This window comes from Copadichromis virginalis, linkage group LG7 (genome assembly GCF_057382275.1).
Source record: "Copadichromis virginalis isolate Kocher_CV1m ecotype Utaka linkage group LG7, C_Virginalis_male_GT1.1, whole genome shotgun sequence".
NCBI classification, from domain to species: Eukaryota; Metazoa; Chordata; class Actinopteri; order Cichliformes; family Cichlidae; genus Copadichromis; species Copadichromis virginalis.
The window spans coordinates 16,416,956-16,438,569 of record NC_140624.1 but is presented as its reverse complement, the minus strand read 5'-3'; the positions used below and the strand labels follow the sequence as shown (position 1 = coordinate 16,438,569).

The 21,614-nt window shown below is 39.1% G+C and overlaps 1 protein-coding gene across 1 annotated transcript in view; it reads left to right on the top strand.

Annotated features, from left to right (window-relative positions):
• The window catches only part of LOC146704797 (tumor protein p53-inducible protein 11-like), a 43,231-nt gene extending 22,402 nt beyond the window's left edge, over positions 1 to 20,829 (top strand). Inside the window, exons 2-7 of the mRNA XM_085462175.1 lie at positions 11,139 to 11,276; positions 15,645 to 15,703; positions 15,861 to 15,909; positions 16,234 to 16,330; positions 17,798 to 17,899; positions 18,403 to 20,829. Of these exons, the coding sequence (XP_085318301.1) occupies positions 11,148 to 11,276; positions 15,645 to 15,703; positions 15,861 to 15,909; positions 16,234 to 16,330; positions 17,798 to 17,899; positions 18,403 to 18,536 (570 nt within the window). The 5' untranslated portion in view covers positions 11,139 to 11,147 and the 3' untranslated portion in view covers positions 18,537 to 20,829. The remainder of the gene's footprint in view (positions 1 to 11,138; positions 11,277 to 15,644; positions 15,704 to 15,860; positions 15,910 to 16,233; positions 16,331 to 17,797; positions 17,900 to 18,402) is intronic.
• The last annotated feature ends 785 nt before the right edge of the window (positions 20,830 to 21,614 follow it).

Here is a 21,614-nt window from a genome sequence, read left to right as displayed (position 1 = left end):
CTGCAGCGAGAACTGCCAGCATCAGAGCCAGCCAGACTCTGTCTCTCTCATCATGGTCACCTAAATGCACAGCAATGGCAGGTTTTGTAATAAGGCAGATCGCGCTAACATAATATGCACTGTTAGTTGATTAGTTACCTGCCGCATTAACGGGAGAGGACGTGCAAACGTTACCGCTGCTGCTGGGTTGAGATTCACGAGTCCGGAGCGGAATTAAAAACACGACATTCATTTAACGTTATCACGTGTTTTGTGAGCAAATGCTTTTGCATATTCGTAGTGTTTCCTCCCTTAAATGAAATATCTACTTTGCAAGTATTGCAAGTTGACGCTCCGCAACGTGGTGACGTCATTCGGGGTGACTGGAATCGATAAGGGAATTGTTTGCAAAAATGGCAAACAATTCCAAGGAATTGAAACAGTGGGAACCGGTTCTCAACAAGAACCGGTTTTCGATACCCATCCCTATTCACGGCATTTTTCATGGTAGTGTAACTTTGGTTAACTGTGTTTACCTGTGTCCCTGTCTAAGGGGGGGGGGGGCTAAATAGAATACATAATATGATAAATATATCTATTTTACTCATAATGCAAATGCATATGTTACAGATTGATGAGTCTGCTTGGCTCTGAGTGATGTGAATCCTCACTTTTGTGATGTCTGCATTTATTTGTCATACATGGAGAGAAAACATTATAGTACACAAGCTATGCATGAACCCTTTAGTTGGACTTCAATCAAACTTCAAAGAAGCATGGACTGATGGTGTCTCTAAGTATAAGCTCCACTTCATGCTAGGGCTGTAGGTGCTGAGCTGCTTCACAAACCTTAAGTGTAAAATAGTGCATTCTCAGTTGGATTTTATTTGTTAAAAAAGTGTTTAACTATGTAACATTGCAACTTGTTTGAGTAAAAGAGGTAGAGGTTACTCTAAGTCACTGTACAGAAAATATTAACTGAGCAATGTGTTATTCTAATTAGAGAATCAAATTAGAGAAGAAGTTTAAAAATTTTGAGTGCACGCTGACAGTAATGGTTCTTAGAAAATCATGGTGAAAGTTGCAGGTTAGCCTTTATTAAAAAACAAAACACAAATTGTAGTCGGTGCATCTCCTATCATTTGAGAGCAGGCATTAATTTGGTACTGGTTCCAGACTGTTCAGTACTGGAGTATAAATAAGGGCCTTGACAAACTGTGCCGCAATTAGAATTAATGCAAAGTAAATTTATTCTAACATAGCTGATGTTCTTCTCCCAGTAATGAAGCTGCTGGTGTTGAGAGATCACATTTGATATTGCTTTGTGTTTACAGCCTGTGCTCTCAAGTCCAGGGCTGATGAGGCAGAATGTTCAAAATTGATTGCCACATTTATTAAATAATATGCATGCATTATCTGCCGTATACATGGGCATGAGCCAGTGGTGAGGAGAGTAACAGCAAGACCAATTGAATCAAACAGCAAATGTAGCAACAGATGTTATTGGTTTAAATCAGGTATTCATTAACGTATTAACATATTTTTATAGGGGATTTTCTTTAACTTTAGAGATCATGTGAATGACATGCAAATACATACATTTGGGGGTTTAAAAAAAAATTAGGCTTTGGCTAAGGGGTGTTTCTTAAAATATAACCAACCTATCAAGGCCAAGTTCAGTCCCTGCCTTCACTGCGGGATATCCATGGATGCAGATGGGAGCGAAGAGAGCCTCAGGCACCATCAGACCTGTTTACTTCAGGAGACCTGCACATTAGCCACATAAGAGACAAAGATCACAACCGACTGTTTCGTGCCACCAAAAATGGACTGAGAGATTGAATGCTCCAGAGACAAAGGCAGCTACAGGGAACTCTTAATGAACTTTCTAATGGTTCATTGTTACAATCTTTAGTTTTATTTCCTTTAGATGGATCTTCTTGATCAAAGACTTTTACTTTTTTTTTATGACCAGGGGGGTCATATTAGCTCAAACTGAAAACAGAGAGAGAGTTTGAACAATAATTATTTTTGTCCCAAATATTTTGGTTTCATAACCACTGGAAGCCAAAATTTATTGATGCACTCTTTGATATATCACAATATGTGAGACCAGGTTTTACAACAGATTTATACTGTTTAAAAAAAGATTTTGTGGTAACATCTTACAATAACAATGATGACTGGGACAATAAGCTTCCCTTACGTAATTGGGATGGAGTAGGTCATCCTATAAAAGAATATACTCCCCCCTCCGCTAGGTTATGTAATAACTGAATATTGGACAGGGAAAGTCCAAATCCCAGAAATCATTAGGGCAAGTTCATTCCATGGTAACTGTCCTCAGATGATCTGACAGTAATCATCTGTTTGAGTCAGCACAATAATCCATTGATAGTAACCGAGGAGCTTTTCTGTTCTCAGACCAACTGTGTACAGATCTTGCCTGTGCTATAAAGAGTAAAGTATCCAGGGCCTGTGTTGGTGGTCTGTTTTGACTCAAGACAGGAATTTTTGGCCTTCTCGATTGTCCTTTGTGTATCACCAGCTATCAGTTTTGTTGCTTCCTTGCCCATCTTCTTTTCTCTGCCCTTTTGCCACACAACTGAATCTCATTTGCAATTTCATCTACATCAGAGCCAGCATTGGTCAAGAAAGGGAATAATTACTTTGAAGAAGTCTGAGTTTTAATGTACTTGGATGTTGAAGCTTTTCTTCATACCTTTGTCATTATAGATTATAGATTCTGGTTACCGGTTTGTGTTTGGTGGATATTGGGGAGTAGTCCCTCAAAGATTTCTGGTTTAACTCAACTGTGCGAACATGTTGTAGGAAAAAGAGCAGACAGGTGTGTGTGTGTGTGTGTGTGTGTGTGTGTGTGTGTGTGTGTGTGAGAGAGAGAGAGTCAGGTGTGCAGTGGCTCCACTCACATGAGTTTGACGTCATTGTTTAGCAGTGCTTAACTTTCAGGAAAACATGTCAGCACGGATTCAAGGAATTGGGCAATTTGGTGGCGGCTCTTAACTGGAACTGGTCCTTATTTTCCAACCCTTACCGCTGGATATTATAGACATATAGTTGGGATCCATGTCCCTCCACTTATAAACCTAAGAGTTTATCTGGTAGTGTCATCAGTGATGATAGCTCATTGGATGGGGAGGTGATAGAAAATTCCCTTATTTTCTTTGAACTTATAAATGCTGTTGGCTGCACGCGTCAATGAAACGGTGAGTCTGTAATTTTTTCCTCAATATCAACAGAAATATTGTAATCGCAAATTTTTTTGAAATCACTTAGCTCTACCACTGATGATGGAATCATTAGTGTGCTGTAATTAATTGTAGTCAGGTATAGTTTTATTGAGCAGTTAAAAATGCTAAAGGAGCTAGCTATAAAACTGAGTGACTGCTAACAGGAAGCTACCATCCTAAGAAAATGGTTACAGGTAAGAGTACTGATAATGTGTAAATAGTATTAGTAAATCCAACTAGATCCATTTTAGTTCTGAATGTGTCAGGATTGTGTTGATTTATCAACAAAATTAAATGGAGTGTTTTTAAAGCAGTTAAAACTCAGAATTACTGAGTTTTTCGCCACTTTTTTTTTGTTTTATATCACAGAAAGCCAGTACTTAAAAGTAAGTGTATTATATTCCTTAGTTATTTTTTCCCCAAAAATAAATCTTTACAAGGGAGAAATTGACTAAATAGCTTCTCTGATAGAGATCAGCTAAAAAGGGAGCAGATCAGAAAACAGTAAGGCTTTTATCTGCTTTGTATGAATAGTTGGAACCAAACTGCAGGCGTTTACTGAACCCTGGATTAATGTACTCTGAAGGCAGTTTGCAGTTCAGCTATGGGTTATGTCAAAACACAAAAGCCAGTAGAGCTAGTCTCCCTGGAATAAACCTTGAATATCCAACTCGTAGTCAAACCATAAGTAGATCTGTCCACAGATCTTGTGAATGTTTCTGGGAGTTTGCTGGAGTGAATTATCTCATTACCATTAAGTAACTATCTGAGAGTGTTTGGGAAATACTGAACACTTAAAGACGAGAGACTGGAGCACTAGTCTGCATGAAGGAAAACCTTTTTGCCCTTTGTCTTCCCCAGAAATTGGATGTGGTCACACATAATCAGAGATACCATGATGCGGTAATGCAGTTACAAATTGTTGTCAGAATAATTTTCCACTTACTTTGTCCTTCAACAAGCAAATCAGCACATTTTTAATTTGTCTTTTTAGTCACTAAGAGGTGATAATGCATGTTAATAGTAAGACATGAAAGCGCCAGATGTCATTTTGATGTAAACTATTTCATCAATGAGTGGGCAAGATGAAGAGTGAGGCTCTGTGAGGTTATAATGCTCACTGTAAAATATAAAAAAAAAATGTAAGAAGAAAGGAGCCACTATACTCTGACAGAAATGAGGGTCAGATAGTGGAATAGCTTTGAATCCCTCAAGGCCATCTGTGTGATGTACACAAGTGAGGAGAGAGAGGCTTTCTTTGATTCCTGACACAGTCTATCTCTTCTTATGTAAGTAATATAAATGGATTCTGAATCTGTCTCAAAATATGAGTTATTCCCATATTCAAGCATATTGTGTGTTGCCTGTGGCTTTTAAGTTGGCCTTTTGAGTCTTTTTTGCAAGGAAGTAGAATAAATAAAACTAGGACTGTGGATCAGGCTCTAAAGTTCAAAAACATTAACGTCTGCACAAATGTCAGTGAATGACAAGTCACTAGGGGATACCTGATACCTGAATTTGTATAAAGTTTTGTAATGGTGTAATGGTGCCGATTACATGACAACTTTGACCTGCCGATGCTACCAGAGAAAGTCGGTGCCGTTATTTTCAGTGTCGGCTCTTTCTTGACAGAGCTGTATGTGAGAACCAACTGATAAAATAGTCAGTGCTATAGTAAAAGGTCTAGTGAGTGAGCGGGAGTTATGTCTTCTGCTTCCTAATGTCACTCCTATAGCCTAAACCAGAGGATTTCCACCTGTTACTAAGTATGTAAAATGAACTAGGGCTGTGCGATATGACCAAAATCTCATATCCCGATATAAGACTTCTATCGTCCCGATAATGATATAAATCACCAAAATTTTACATTTTCTGTAAATTCTGTGAATCTCGGGCAGCTCGACTTGCGTGAAATGTTTCCAGCTGGGCGTCGTGTACCTGGAGTCAAGTGTTTTAACCGATGCATGAAACGAAACATTTTTAGACACACGTTGTAAAGGCCGCCGTTTCTTTGTATTTATTACACAGGGTGCTGCGGGGAAAAGCCTGTTCTAACCTTTGAGTCTAAGGTTTATTTTTTAGCACCTGACGGCTCTTTTTTGCTATTCATCGGTAAATATTCTGCATAATCTTTCACGTGATTCATTTTATTTTGAAAAGTCTCAACAGGATCTTGAGCTTTATTGTGAAAGGTTTATGTGGAACATAAACAAGCGGACACGCGGTGGTTTTACCGTCTTTGTTGCTAACACAACGCATAAAAACAGGCGCTTGTCCGTTGGTAGTGTGGTTATATTAAATATAAGAGAAAGAGAGAACTTTAAGAAATTAATGTAACCACTACAGTGACCATCAAAATGATGAAAAAATATTGCTGTAAACAGTTTATTTTGCGACACCACGAAACAAACGTTAGCAGAAAATGAAACGATAGATGTTTTTATATTGTCATCCGATATCGAACAGCGCTAAAATGAACTATGCTTTGTTCTGGATCTAATTCTCCATAAATGGTCTGGAGTTCATTTGCAAAAATGTCTCAGAATTAACACGTTCCAGGTTTGAATATCTCTGACAAATTATCTGCCAGTTCATTCAGGAGTCATCGTGATATTTCACTAACAAAAGAAAAATAGCACAATAAAGTTGTGACTGTGACATTCTTAGTCTGGAAAAAATTTCTGAATATCTGTTGTTCATCTTCTGGTAACTAATAGCAGTCGTCCTAAAGTGTGAACCATGCGACTGACATACACCGATTAGGGCTGAAGCAGTATCCTACTTTCAAATCTTTGCGTTCCACTGTTACAACCCCCGCTTCTGATTTTAGTCACCACTTTGCGGCTCCAAATTCAAAAAAAGACATGTAACTCTAGGCTTAGAAGATTTGAAGTCCAATAAGGGTCTAGGAAGTTTTATCTTAGTTGGCGAGAAAAAGACTGTCCTTACCTTTGTGGAAGCAGCAGTTTTCATCAGAGCAATGAGAAATCAATGCAGTAATATGTTTATGAAGATCTGTAAATGATTATTGGTGGTTATAAGAGATGGACATTTCATTGAGGGGAAAAACTACTCACTCTTGTTTCTAGAGTCTGTTTAGTGGAGGCTTTAATTTGTGTGCTGTCTGCTGTTGGCACTATATGGTGCTGTCGATATTCAAAATGTGGTGGTGAGGGGATTTGGAGGCTACTGAGCAACTGTATCTTCTGTTATTTGTGGAAAAAGAGAAGAAGAGCAGGCTGTAAGATCTGCTTTCTTATTTTGAGTAGCACATTTGTTCACAGTTGCTCCTTCACACCCACACATTGCTTTGTTCCTATGATACAATTATATTTTACAGAGCATCTTTTTAGTTGCTAACCAGAGATTTGTCCGGAGTTCACACCTTTTCCACAATATCTTCCTCCGTGTGTTTAGCAGCTTTTCGTTTCTACGGCACATGTTCTGTCACAAAGCCTGCAAATGAACTGAGAGGGTTTTGTTTGTTTCTAATATTGCTAGTCCCAGACTATGGGAGATTTGGTTCATTCTTGACTTCTGGTAGACTAATCTGGTCTTTCTCCTGACACACACCTGTTGTGTATTAAATTCACATGCCTATAAGTATTGTAAAAATATAATATCACAGTTTCATGAGCTCTTCTTGTGTTTGGGTCCATTGTTTCACTGTTAGGTGCCAAAATAATAAACTTGTATCTGTTTTCTTTATTTGTGCTTCCCAGCTTGCTTAATAATTGATTATTTTTACATGACCCTTCCTTCGTCGTTACTTTTCATACTTCTCTTATCTTGGTGTCCTGCTGAGTAACTGAGATTACATGTGAACTGTTAAATATTATATTTAATTTTAGCTGTTACAAAGTACCTAATTTATTCAGTCTTGTTTCAACTTTTGAGATTTAAAGAGCAAGTATTTCCACTTTAAGGTTTTTGGTTGTCACAAGAAGCCACTCATCAGGACATCATGCCTCCAATGCAGTTAATGGGATTCGGATCAAAGTCTCTTTAAAAATTCCTAAAATGTCACTTCCTACATCAAGGAGAATGACGGCAGAGACGTTGTCATCAAAGGTGTCTTCAGTCATGAAAGGTGCTTTCAATAATGAAGAAGCAATTGGTCCATTGGCAGTTGCTAAGCAACTGCATCGGCATTACACTTGTAAGTCAAGGAGTGCCTGTAGGGAGATCCAAAGGGAGAGACATGCAGGGACATTATTGCATGTGGGAGAAATGTGGGATTTACTAATGTATGCAGTGAAATGCGCTTCATTTACTGCTTTATTACAGATATTGATAGGGTCACGATAGTGGAGCAAATCAACAGTCGAGGGGCTTTAGAGCCATTGCTTAGGTTTTCCATCATTTACAGGGACATGATGCAAGGTCTGCTTTCTCTTTGTGGCTCAGTCGAGTCCACATGAAAGTTGAGCAAATGATTTGCCCGGTTACTTTTTCTGTGAGTGAGAAGTACACAACAGAAGTGGTCGTATTTCTGTACTGAATGAGAATAGGGCATAAGGGTAGAATAGCCTGAACAATATATTAACTAAACTATAATTTAACAACTTGTGGCTGTGCAGTAATCTAGTAATCATGTTACAGTAGCTGCACTGTAATTTGGCACACTGGGACCATCATCATACACCAACAGTTTAACTTTGCTACTTGGAAAGTAGAAAAGTTGTTTTGTTTTTTTCAGGGGGGGTGTAAGTAATCTAATTGTGTATTTCCCCAGAAAATATAATTAAGCCTGAGGCAAATGTCTCACTGCAATTATTCTGAGTGGGCACCAGTTCCTTTAAGCATAAAAAGCAAATGTGTGAAAGCACTAATGGATTTTTGCATCAGACTTTACAACTGGCAAAAAGGAAAGATTTGAAAGAGAACTGAGGAAAAAATATTCCTCTGTTCTCGTGAAGTGTTGTGATTATCGGTGTGTGGAACGGCTGGAATTAAAGCCTGCATACTTCTTTTGCTTCAAGTTCCAGCCATTGTATACAGGGTTTGGGGAGGCCCTTTTATCAGAAAGATTACCCCTCTCCATTGTGAAAATAGATTTACCTGCACTGATTACTTTCCATTCCCCGTTCTTTCTTTCTTGCGCCCCTCCTGTTGATTGTTACAGAAAAAGGGGAAAGTCTTGTACTTCGCTCACTGTGTGGGGGACAAAATGGACAACAGAAGCCTGTAAACATGCTGTGTAACCTTTACTGACCTTTGCAATCCTATTCTGTGTGTGCATACCAATACAAGGGATTGCTGCCATGCCCTACTACACATATCTGACACAGGAATGCACTTAGACCAACACCTTAGCATATAACTGTTCTGGGTATGCCACACAAAACTAAATATCAGAATTATATGAATTGACAAAATACAAAGGAATACGAATTGCATGTAATGAATCAAGACAAGTTAAAGTGATTACATGTGTGATTTGCCGTGTTGCTTTTTTTATTTTATTTCATTTTTGAGATGATGGAAAGGAAAGTAAAACTGAATAAAAAGTATTATTTTTAAGATGACAATTTGGGAAGCGGAACAAAAATTTCTCATGGTAGAAATGTGGAAAAACTGATTCTTTAGTCACACACTGCAGCTACTGGTAAATTAAAGTTTTCTCCTTTTCCTAAAATATATATTAGATACATTTATTGCTATTATGTGTCTGTCTAAGACACAAGTTGTTTACAAAACTACAAAGCTTCATAAATTAAAAGGTTGGTATGCTTCCTGATTTGTGTCATACAGTTGTTCTATATTTTATTGCTGAGGTGTGTTGAAGTGCTTTGGCATGTGTGAGTGTTAACAATGTGTTTGTACGTTGTAAGTGGTTCTGTGCAGCTTAGCTTGCCAGTGTGACCTTGAAAAAACCAACTGTAGTAGTTTTATAACTCAGATTCTGCCTTGTCAGCTTAACTGTGATGATATACTTCCCAGTGGGTGGAAAGCTGAATACTTTGAGCTGTCTCCTGTTGGTACAAATTGTTTTCCTTTCCTGTGGACAAGGCTCTCTGTTAAAGATTCTGTCTTTGTAATTGCTCTCATCGGACTTCTCCAGAGAGCTGCCCTGTAGAGAAGCCATCAATTTTCGGACGGGCCGTTCCATCGTGTACATGTGTGCATATCTCTTTGCTTCCAGTTTAATCACTGTGGAGGTTACGTTATTGAGTCCGTGATGATGACTTTTGATTTGCCTACTGGTTGCCCATCGAGTCTGCAGCCACTTCTCATTAATGCTGATCAATAGGACTGCTGCAGTGTAACCTCCTGTCACAGTCCATAGCCAGCAAGGGCAAGAAATGAATTACATGTTTGTTTGTTTTTTGCCACTGGCATTTACATCCACTCTTGTGGACAGTAAGTGACGTCTGCAAGATAATTAACACATGTATGTGTGCAGGGGCGTCGTGGGGGAAGTGGTGACTTTAACTACCAAGGGTTAATTTCAGCTGAAGTGGAGTTGCAATGAAGAGTTTGATTGTGTTTGATTTTTTTGTTTTGTTATTTCTACACAATTAGCAATAACTAAACTGCCTGAATAAATTGAGACAAAAAAAAAGCTTTCATTCCACTTTCACCTGTTACAAATTACAGATTGACCCCCACTTGACTCTCCTTTACACCATAGCTAATTTATTCTATCTAGGTGACTGCTAATGCGCACCGTGTCCAAAAAGAAACTAAAGAGAGGAGACTGTTAACATTTAAAAAAAAAAAAAAAAGCACGTGTTAAACATTGAGCCACTGCCAGATGTAACAATATAGTTCTCAAAATGGACCAGCACAACTTAATACCATAATTTTATGTAATACTTAATCATCTAGTATCTGCAAGAATATCAGACCGACATATATGACATCTTTTGTGTTTTATGAGCTCAAAGGAACACTAACACGAAATCTCCATTTTATGTCCTATTTATAAAACTAATTCAATCCAGTGCTTTTTAAAATACTGTTATTCTGCCTACTCCCACCAAGAGCTGTAATTTTACTGTTATAGCTTCATAAACATATATTTTTGGAGATTTAATTGAACTTTCACATTTATTAATTATAGGTCGATTGCCTTGACCTGTGGCCTGTGACTTGCTTTAGTGCCAAAAACATTGAAAACTGTATTGGGCTATAAAGCAGGTTAATATATTAACCTGTATCAATCCTGTATGCTTTACTCTGTGATGAAGCATACATGCAGTGACGATGTGATAAAGACTACAGTATATCCAGATATTAAGGTTGAATTCTAAGGACGCATCATAGGTTGTTCATATACCGTATATGAACAGTTCATTGGGGGCTACCCTAATGAACCCTACAGATTACTGCATACAGTGGTTGGCTTAATTAATTAAAATGTAAAAAAAATAAAAATAAAACAAGGAGAAAGAAAGGGGGTTCACATAGACTGCTTATGTGCAGGGCCCAGAGTTCTGTGCTACGCCCCTGTGTGCGCGCGTGTGAGTCTATATGTGTGTCACTATTAGATGCTGTGATTCTCTAAGCAGCCACCTGCGTCTGTTGGGCTCTCAGCAGATACAGGGGGCAGCTGGCTCCTGCTTCCAGTCTGACTTAAGAGGAAGGTTTTATGGCTTGCCTGTATTTGTTACACCCGGATTACGTAATTGTGTTGCATAAGTCACATCCTCAAGGGAATTATTTGTAGATTGGTTGATGCCTATTCCTGCCCCATGTGATAGCGATGTCGTCTTCAGACAGAGGCGTAAAATGATGACGGGAGAACTCCACTGATGTTTATTATATAAATGGTCTAGGGAAAAACAAAATTAAATCCATCCTCTTTCATTCCTCTTTCAGTCCTACTTATTAAGTAGTAATTCATATTATTTTATCTCCTCTAACGACACCATCCATGTGTCTCCTTTTTTATTTTCGTGTCAGGTGTGCACCATGGCATCTAAACCTCCTGCTCCTCTAATGAAGAAGCACAGTCAGACGGACTTGATAAGCCGTCTGAAGAGCCGGAAGATCCTTGGAGTCGGTGGCGAGGACGACGATGGCGAAGTGCACCGCTCAAAGGTCAGATTACATCATATAAACATATTCCAGCGAGTTTGACTCAATCTAAGCGCTAATGTACAGTCAAATGGCTTGTGCATTAGTGCAACAAGCAGCTTGGTTAGAAATGAGTGCATTAGTTAACTATCACCAGTTAAACTACTGGAAAAGCAAAATGACTTTCCACCACAAATGTGTTTACTATCCCTGAGAAGAGCTATGGATTCTTTTTAAAAGCCACAGTGGGCTGCTAATTGGCTCATCACTCTCTTCGTGTCCCATTGTCTGCATTTGCTCTTTATGGATCAGTAAATCTAGATCACGTAATCCAACAAGCTCTGGCAGCTCCACTGAGATGTGGCTTGGTCCCTTGAGAGACTTCCTGCCTCTTGCATCTCATATGTATTCTCTTTCTGCCTCCCATGCATTAGCACATCAGTATAGACGGTGCATACCAAAACACAACAGCACACAATCAGATATATGTTAGGAGACAGAGTATCATATTTGAATATCAAGTTCCACAGTTGCACACTGACAATAATTTATTCCATTTCACTGAGCTCAGATTTCAAGATTTCAGATTATTATTATACATTTTTGTCATTATCAGACCTCATTACAGTGAGCATAGGCATAGCAGATTGTTCCTCACTGAAATATTCATTAACATGCAAGTGTGAAAAAGGGACAGAACAGAAGGGAGCAGGCATACGGTGGTGGCTGATAGTTCGTGATGTGATGTCAGCCCCCTTTTTCTCAGCTCTCCTGAGTGTTTGTTTTCTCTCTCAATGTTTTAGCACGGAGCCTAACCCTGACATCTGCCACTCAGAAACCTTTCCAGGACGGTATGATAAAGACAGAAACGAATGTGGCAGTTGCTCCTCTCTCTTGAGTCTTGGGGTTGCATATTCACTGTAATGGCTGAACCAACAACAGGGTATACAAACCACAGTAAAACAACAGTTTGGTTAATGGAATCTACTGTACGTGCTGTTTTGAAAAAATGTGTTTCCCTGTTTAACTTCGACATTGAACTAAATTAGAATTTAATTGTTACTGTGACAGTATAATTGTTCACTTATTCTACTCCATTGTGCTTACTCTTGTTGTTCCATTTATCCTTGCCATACATAGTTTTTTTTTTTTATATATAGAGGAAACAGTTGACTCCATCCCGGTGGTTTAAGTAAACAATGGAAGGAAGTGCTCCTGCACTCTGTTCACTGTGCCTTCCTGCTTCTTCTACTACTTAGAGATAAGAATACTCTTCCTCTTTAAGGGACAGAAAGACAGTAGTGCATTACTGCAATGCTTTATCTAGGTGCTACTGTGCAAAAAGATAATGCCTCACCTGGCTGCACCATTACTGACAGCTTGTTTAATTCAGTGATCCTGTATTTAAGTGGTAATGGGATGTTGCAACTGACAGATACTGATATTTCAGAGCACTGCTACTCTAGTTGGTATTAGCTGAATATTTTTCATCCTCTATGGCTGAAAAGCTGCTCATTGTTTACTAAATAGCTGAAGGAGTGATTGATGACAACTCAAGGCCACAACAGCTGCACTATAGCTTCTCTCTGCACAAACAACATTGTGTATTTCTTTTCCTGTTTCTCCCTCTTTCCACTCAACTGCCTTCTGCAATATTCTGCCCTAAGCCACCATGGTACCATCAATTGATGCTCAGTTTTCAGAGTATGAATATTTCTCATGCCAGTCATGAATATTTATGTGTTCTTGTCAAAAACGGCCCCTAAAACCAAAGGCACAGGAAGGGTGATTCACCTGGTTATGTGACCACAGCTGGCACAGATGGATTCGTGTACAGGTGCTTCAGTTGCACTGCAATGAGGGATGTACATGTCTACCCCTAAATTAAAGACTGCAGCAGACATTGGGAATTTAAGAATCTTAAAAAGAAAAATCCCCTTCCCCCATCTTACTTCAAGCACATGAAGTCTTTGTTTTCCTTTCTGCTGCTTTTGAACACGGGTTCTCTAAAGCTACTTAACAAGTTCAGGGCCATCAGTCCTTCTGTTTGTGTATACATCAAAGATTGATGCAAATGCACACACATGAATCACTACCCTTATATATTTTGTTTAAACGTGGTGTGTTTTTTATCTGCATCTAAAGTCATTGCCATGATGAGGTTATTTTTATATGCCAAATTACTGTGTATTACAAATAAATGTCTGGTTGCAAATTACATATTTAACTTAGGAAACTCTTCAAACAAACACAACAGGTATAGTTTTTTGACAGAAGTGCTCAAAATGGTGACATTTGAAATTCACGTCATGATGTGAATTTCACAGAAAGTCAACAGACACGTTTATAGTTGCATCTCGGCCCCGAGGGCAAAAAGGAAAAGTCATGTTTAATGATATCCTGGAAAAAGCTCTCTCCAGCTGCAGTGAAATTGGGTCTTGCTGATATTGTTATATTACATAATAAGTATGATGTAATGCATCAACTCTTTGAAATACACTTTCTTTTGAAAATGGTCCAGATATTGCACTTATTACCATGCACCTTGTGGGAGATGGCAGAAGGTAAAAGCCAGTGAAAACCCATTTTTTGATATGACATCGATCATTGTTTCGTTCACATTAAGTTTTCACAGGCTTATCAAACAGAAAGCTATTCCGTGTTCCTTGTAAACACTCGTAGCCAGAAAATGATTCATCTTCTCTTCTTTAGAGCTCTTTTGCTTCTGTGTATTTTTAGTTCTGTGTGATGCTACATCTGGCTCCAGCACCGGAACCCTTTGAGGGAAGAGAATGTTTTATGATGAAGGGAAATCATTCATGTTAAGGATATGATGGAACCTGAAGGGTTTTAGATGAAGGAATTCAACTTCACAGCCAGCCAACAGTTGTAAATTCTCTGTGGGTTCCTGTCCGTTCAGGCAGAAAACTTGGTTTGTTTATTAATTTATTTTCACTCTCTGTGGTTATCTGGGACAGTTTGTTTTCCTTCCTGCTCATGAGCCTGACCCTGAATCTGTTAACAACATTTCTGGGCTTGTTTCTCCTGTTTATTCTTACAGGAAAAAAATTACTACGAATCCACATTCTGTAAACACATAACACTAATGTAGTGCATTGAAAAGCAATTACCTTGGTTTGTAAAAGCACAAATTATTTATTTCAATCTAACCAACAGTCTGAACAATGCAGTATAGAATTACAATGAATCCTGAAAGAAATACATGTTTTCACTTTTTTCTTTGATTAAATTTGAACTATTAGCTTCCTTTCATATTTTTTCATATAGTTACTGTTCCAAAGGTGTATGCTAATATTAAATGTGGTCAGGCCTTCAGATAATAAGGTCAGCATATGTGCAAGTAATCCCTCTGAGCCATGAGATGAGGCTTCAGCCTGCTGTAAATGCTTTCAGATGTGTTTTTTATGCTCTAAGATTTTTGTGATCTCTTTATGATAAAAATGATCTTGTGAGGCACATACGAGCAGAAGCACATACAACACCCCATCAGAAGAAGGGGTGGGTGAACAGAGATGTTGCCGTATAGATAAATAGGCCTTCTTAAAACAGCACTACAGCAATTTAAAATAAATGAAGTCGGACATGAGCATAATGGGTCCCTTTTAAGTGATTAATTGATTGTCAGATGTGTGTAGCATGCTAATGAATTCGTTTTAAATTCCAATAACTCTTGGGTCCTTTGAGTTTGAAAATATAGTTGCTGCTTATTAGGATTCCAGGGTCTACTCTCATCTGTAATAAGAGATGCTTATCCTATCAGATATTGTATATCTTCTGAATATTGCTGTGTGATAAGATCAGTTTGCATGGCATTTCATGAAATATTTACTGCTATCTGTCCTTGTAGTCGGCTTGAATGAACACTTGGTCATTAAGAAATGGCACGTCACACTTAGTTTTCAGTTTGTCAGACATTTTTCCCACTAACGATTTCAGGCTTCCAGGATTATAAATTGATTATTATGTGCTGCTACTGTTGCCAGCAGTCATTTGTTGCAGATGATGCTTTTCTTGTGGCATTGACATGGTAGTCAGTTATTCGTCTAGAATTCCCTAAAAGATATTATGACATACAGTGAGTCTTAAGGAGGCGATTAAAAAGGCGAGAACATTTACAGTCTCTAATTAACATTAAGAGATGCTTCTCTAACACTCAGCCGCTCTGTTCCTTTCTCTTGAACACTCTGTTTTGTGTGCTTCTCTCCATTAACTACTTTAAATACACCTCCAGAGTACTCTTTCTTCCTGGTTATGTGGGGTTTTGCTGAAGGTGATCATAACATGTATTTGTTATGATGACATGATTGTGATTGCATTTACCTTCTCATCACTCATTTCCTGTTTCTTTTGTCTTGCCTCGTTTGCTGATAGATCAGTCAGATGCTCGGAAATGAGATGAAGTTTGCAGTGCGAGAGCCTTTCGGGCTGAGGTGAGATTTCAGCTGCTCAGTTACTCAACATCACAACAGTCACAGTTAACACAGCAGACTGTGTAAGGTCATCCGTGCATCATTGCTAGTCTTGCAAAGTCTACAATCTGTAATTTTCACAGGATGGGTGTAGCATTTCATATTTCTCTCTTTTTAGGGTGTGGATACTCATCTCTGCAGTGGGTTTCACAGCTATGGCTCTGATGGTAAGATGTTTTGCACTGATAAATTTCAAAGTCTTTTCATTTTCAAATGTAAGGCAGAAAGAAATGTATCTTTTTAGAAGTGTGAAAACCACGTTATGCAAACGCAGCGCTGAGTTACTGTAGGTTCTGTTCCAAGATATCAGTGAGGGACATCTGGGGAAACAGCTCCGCCTTTGTTAACCTCACCATCTACATTCACATTATCCTCCAGGGCATTCCCTGTGATACTAGCTCAAAAATAGGGAGACTTTGGGAAGCACACAGTGCTGTTTTGCTGATATGACAAAGCTATGTTGTGCTTTTTCCTTTTTTTACCCTACACAGGCTCTGGTGTTTCCCAACCAACTATATGAGGTCGTTTTTGAGGAGGAGCTCTCCACTACTAACATCTCTGTTCGCCTTTACGGAGGAGCATTGCTCAGTAAGTCCAAAGTTTTATGAAAGCTGTGCAGCTAATTCATTCATAAAGGTATTTATGCTACTGAGTGTGAATATACTTGCATGAACAAGTGCATTGACCGTGCAGCACTGATGCAGACACGATGCTTTAATATTTATTTATTTACATGCTAAAAATATACACTGCCTCACTGCACTGCACTGCCTCTTGTGTTTACAGCTTCTAATGTATTCATTTTGAGTCAAACACTTCAAGCACTCATTCAGATACTGTAGAAAGAGCTCTCTTCTTGCATTCAGATACTGTATAAAGGAATCTCTTCTTCCTCCAAAATCCTTCCTTCAGGCTGCAAATGGTGGCTCTATAATTCAAGTTCTGTTTCTCTATGAGGTAAAAGACTAGTTCTCCAGAACGGCCACAGTCACCTCCTTTTTGCAGCTTTATATATAAGATTTGGATCCAGTTGGTACACGGTGGCAGAACAGTAAGTTTGTGTGTGCGAATGAGGTGCCCTGGAACTAAAAGAGGAGGCAGTGTATTACTCTACATTCATATTTTGCAGTTTTCTCTTTTGCAGTGACTTAAAAATGTTTGTTTTTTTTAATGTCACTTCATCAACGAGACAAAGTGCCATTTTTGCTCAGCTCCCACCTCACGCATAGCATACAACGTGTCTGAGATGCGAGCAATTATTTTAATGGGTTTTGACTTGAGACAGAGCTGTCAGTCGGGTGATCACAGGGTTTGTAATGGGAGATGGGAGAATATGCAAAGGACAGACAGAGAGAGTGAGAAGGCTTAATGTTTAAGTACAATTTGTGAGGTTGTCATTTTAATTTAGTTTACTAAATCAGTCAAAATGCTAGCACCTAAACTTCATATAGGCATTCAATAACATGAATACTAAGGGAAAGACTTAATACTATGTTTTATGCATATCTTGATAAATCAAAAATGTAAAATCTGAACAAATCCCAGCTAAACCACTACAAGAACACATGAATGAACCAGCTTGACCTTCTTCATTATAAATGTCATTCACACTGTGGGGATTAGCAAAAGAGGGTGATGGCCTATCAGACTAGGTGCAGTAAGGGGGCGGATGATGGGGTCTCATCTGCTGCACAGATGGAACCAGGCAGGGAGAGGATACAGTCCATCAGCCCTCCCACCTTTCAGCCTACCCCTTCTTGTTTCCATAGCCTCACTGTTCTCTGCAGGTGGGAGTGAAATTCAGGAAAATGAACAGGAAGAAGAGCAGGCACTGAAATGATTGCACGCAAGCCCGTCATCACAGACAGAGAGTCAGAGCTGAATCAACAGGCCCCGTTAGCAACATGTGCACATGGTGTCAAGATTCTTGTAGTTTTATTAGTGGAAATTCTCTCGGACATGTAGGAGTCTTCCTTCCCGAGCTTGCTCTTATTTTCTGTTTTCATTCCCATGCCCCTGAACCTATAAATTCCCTATTTTTGCATTCTTTTCCAGGCCTGTCCCTCATCATGTGGAACGGACTCTACACAGCAGAAAAGGTCATCATCCAGTGGACTCTACTCAGTGAGGCTTGCTACTTTGCTGTGCAGTTTTTAGGTGAGTTTTCCAACACAGATTACAAGTTATCTTCATCTTGTTTTGTTTCATCCTTTTCTGCCTCATGCAGAAAAAGGATGGCTACTTTTGTCCATGTGGGAGTGTTTGCAGAAAGAAAAATGTGCAGGTAGTGCCCTCTTGTGTTCAGTGTGAGGTGTCACATCCTTGTATTTCAAATTTAGACACATTTTTATTTAAATCTTAAAACGGTACTTTTAAGCTCTTATGTACAATGAAGCATTGTGTGTATGGGTATAAATGGTGCTGTTTTTGTGTGTGTGTTTTTTCATAGTTGGCATAAGTGTCAATTTTCATGTTGCTCTCTTTCATAGCTGCTCAGGTAATTAATACTTTATGAAAAACAAGCAGGGAGTTTGCATATACGCACTGTCTTTATCAAAAATTTACTGATAATTGTGCTGATTCATGCTTTTTTTCAGAGGCTATTGTTGTTTATTATCATTTAATATCTAATTTAAGTAAATTTCTATTTGTGGTTTCAGTGACGTCCATCACTTTAGTGGAGATCGGCATCCTTCCCAACGCCGCCATGCTGCTTCTCCTCAGTCGAGTACTCTTCTTGCTGGTCACCATGGCTTACTACTACCACCTGGGCCGTAAGCCAAAGAAGATCTGAGCTGACTGTGTGATAACTTCCAGGGTGGGGACAGTTAAGCACAGATCACAAATGCGGGGCCAGAAGGTTTGGATTATGATTTGATTGGGGCTCGGAGCATTACTTTGCCAGTCAATGCCCCCTGCCCCCTTCCACAGGACCTAGCCTAATGTAACCCCCAGTATTTAACAGATGGGTACAGTCTCATATTCCAGACTCTGCAACAAGAACAAGAAACCTCATAGTGAAAGTAAACTACTTTCACTGGGGCTGTGAGGTCCAATCCTGTATTCCTTTGATTTGTAATATTAATTAACATTACAGAGTAGTTCTAAACACCTGAATCTATTGTTCATGTACAGCTCATGATTTCCCGACTCAGTATTTTGTGTCTGATAAGAAGTTGCATCGACGCCGTTTCTGAATCACACTCGAGGACCAAAAGTTTGTGCTGTCATTTGTTTGTTGTTTTGATGCTGTTGACGTTAAATCACACTATGTACTCTAATAACTGAGCTTGTGCATGCTTTCTGACGGCTTTCCAGTGAACACTCAAAATACACAATCCAAGGTTTAAGATTCGGAAAAAGCCAAATGAGTGACGATGAAATCTGTTCTAAACTGATAGCTTTCACACTGAAAAAAACAGTTAAAGTTCAGTGTTTACTCTCAGTTATGGCCATTAATAATATTCAGATCTAAATACTTTTCAGGGACTTATTATTATTCCTTGAGTGGACTATTTTGGACTATATTTTCACTACTGACATTAATACATGCAATGTTGATGAACACGTGAAGTTACTCATACAAGAGGAGCAGAGTAGTTCTCTCTTTGCTGTGTGTGCACTACAAGATGGGACTCTTTATCCCAAGTAACATTCAGACTACCTTAAAGCTAGTGTTACAAGACAACCACATCAGTGTGCAGGTAAACAAATCTGAGCTGGCTGTACTTTGGTGATGTAGCACAGTTTTCTTTTTTTATATACACCATATCGTTAGTCTTGCCTTAAAACTACTTAAAAGAACAGTCATCTACACTGCATCCTGCTCCCTGTACATATGTAAATAAAATTATTTACTATTCTGTGCTGTTCTTGTGAACCAAACAGGGAACTTTTTCAGTATTGGGTAAAATGATTTTCAATTCTAATCCTCCACCTAATTATGGCGTGTCTTATTTTGTACCTATTTAAGTGACATTTGTGTTTTGACATCATGCATGCGATGTAATCCACCGAAAGATCTATAATCCATAAAACTTTGTAGCAAGTTGCCACAAACAGAAGACAGCAAAGCAGTAAATGGCTGAATGAACCAAAATGGCAAAAAAACAAACCCTAAAAATGAAAAGCTGATTGATAAGACAGTTATACTGTATGTGCTTTAAAACAAATATATCATATATTTGACAGTTTTCACCCGTTGCTGAGTACATTTCTACTTCCAAATCCTCAGCATGCCCTCAGGTACATCATAACTCAGCTTGGTTTTGAAGCGGTGCCAGCAATCCAGTTTGTTGACTCAGCAGCACCTAAAACCTGATAGAGACACTCCCAAATACAGGCGACTCATTTGTAAGCTCGAATTTTAAAAAAAGGGAGCATACTGTAGGTCTTCAAAGGTGGTCTGTATTGTTACAAAAGACCACACTGAGTCCTGCCCTAGAAGGGAGTGACCCGTGATTGTGGGTTTGCAGTCCAGTGCTGAAGGCAGATGTGCTCGTTACTTGGGGCGAACTTTTAGTTCAGATAGGGAACGCGAAACACGGGTGAGGTCTCCTGTACCCCTGAAAAGTAGTAATTATCCTTTTTGCCAGGGTTTAATTAGATGTAGCTCTCCCGCGTGACGTTCTGTTCCTCAACCTGAAATGCTCTGTCCTGGCTAGCACGATAATTATGGCGTGTAAGAGAAATGCCATTCCATTTCCCTCAATACTGCGAGGCCTCAAATCATCAGCCTTACGAAAATGTTCAAAGCTCTACAAAGCAGGTTATTTTTGAAGTGATGGGCAGGCAGGAGGAGGACGGCAAAGACATGGCTCTTTCATCTTCTGGTTCTCTGACATAAATTAGCCAAAACATTCACAAGCAGCCAGTGTTCTTTGAGTTTGAAGACATGGCAAGTTGAGCTATTTATTCCCTCCTTCACCCATCATGCGTTATACAGTTGTGAATAGCATTCCTTACTCTGTTTCACGTTGTAGCATTGTTTTATATGTATTTATGTGGTATATTGTACCTCAAAAATGCATTGCTATTGATTTTGCATTACAAAGTGTGAAATAAAGAACACCATTGTTTATTTTGAAGACTTGACAATGTATCCAGTCACCTTGTTTTTTGCTGTCCTTGCAATATATGTATAGGGCTGTAAATATACCGTATGTCTTAAATCACAAAGGGAAAGGTTTGGGGGGTTTTCTTAGCAATGGACTATTGCAGTTATTTAACAAAAGTATCCTCACATTTCCTGTTATTAAATCTAATGGCAGATCAACTTCAAATATACCTGCCTACCTAACGCCCAGCAGATAGGGAGCGACTTCTGCGCACAGGTAATGCTAGGGTGCAGTCTCTACACATCCCATTCACTTGTCTGACACCGCCTTTTAGACCCTTCAGCAAAACATCCCGTTCAACTTGGCCAAACGCATCACCCAGCAAAAGACGAGCTCCACGCGTTTGTTTTAACGTGTTTAACCAAGAAACTTAAGAGGAGCTGCGCAAGCCCGCGCTTTGTTTGGTGTTTTCTGTCGAGCGTGTCACAACACGATCATCTGCACAAATATAATTCGGTGAATTCCAGCTCGACTACATACTATTCCAGGTCTCACCTTTTCCCCGGGCTCTTCTTACCTCTTTACACACACGCACAGCGTGCAAAGGCTGAAAAGAGGGATTGTGTGGCTGTGGAAACGTGTGCGTAGTTAGGGTTGTTTATAGGCAAAAGGCTCCCATGTGCCCCGGTTTTGTATGCATTCGCCCCACATTTTCCCATTTAATTTATTGAACCCTGGTTTACTGCTTGGGGGTGACATACAATGACTCATTTAGAAGCTGTGTGAAATGTTTCGTCAAGTTTAACCATCAGCAC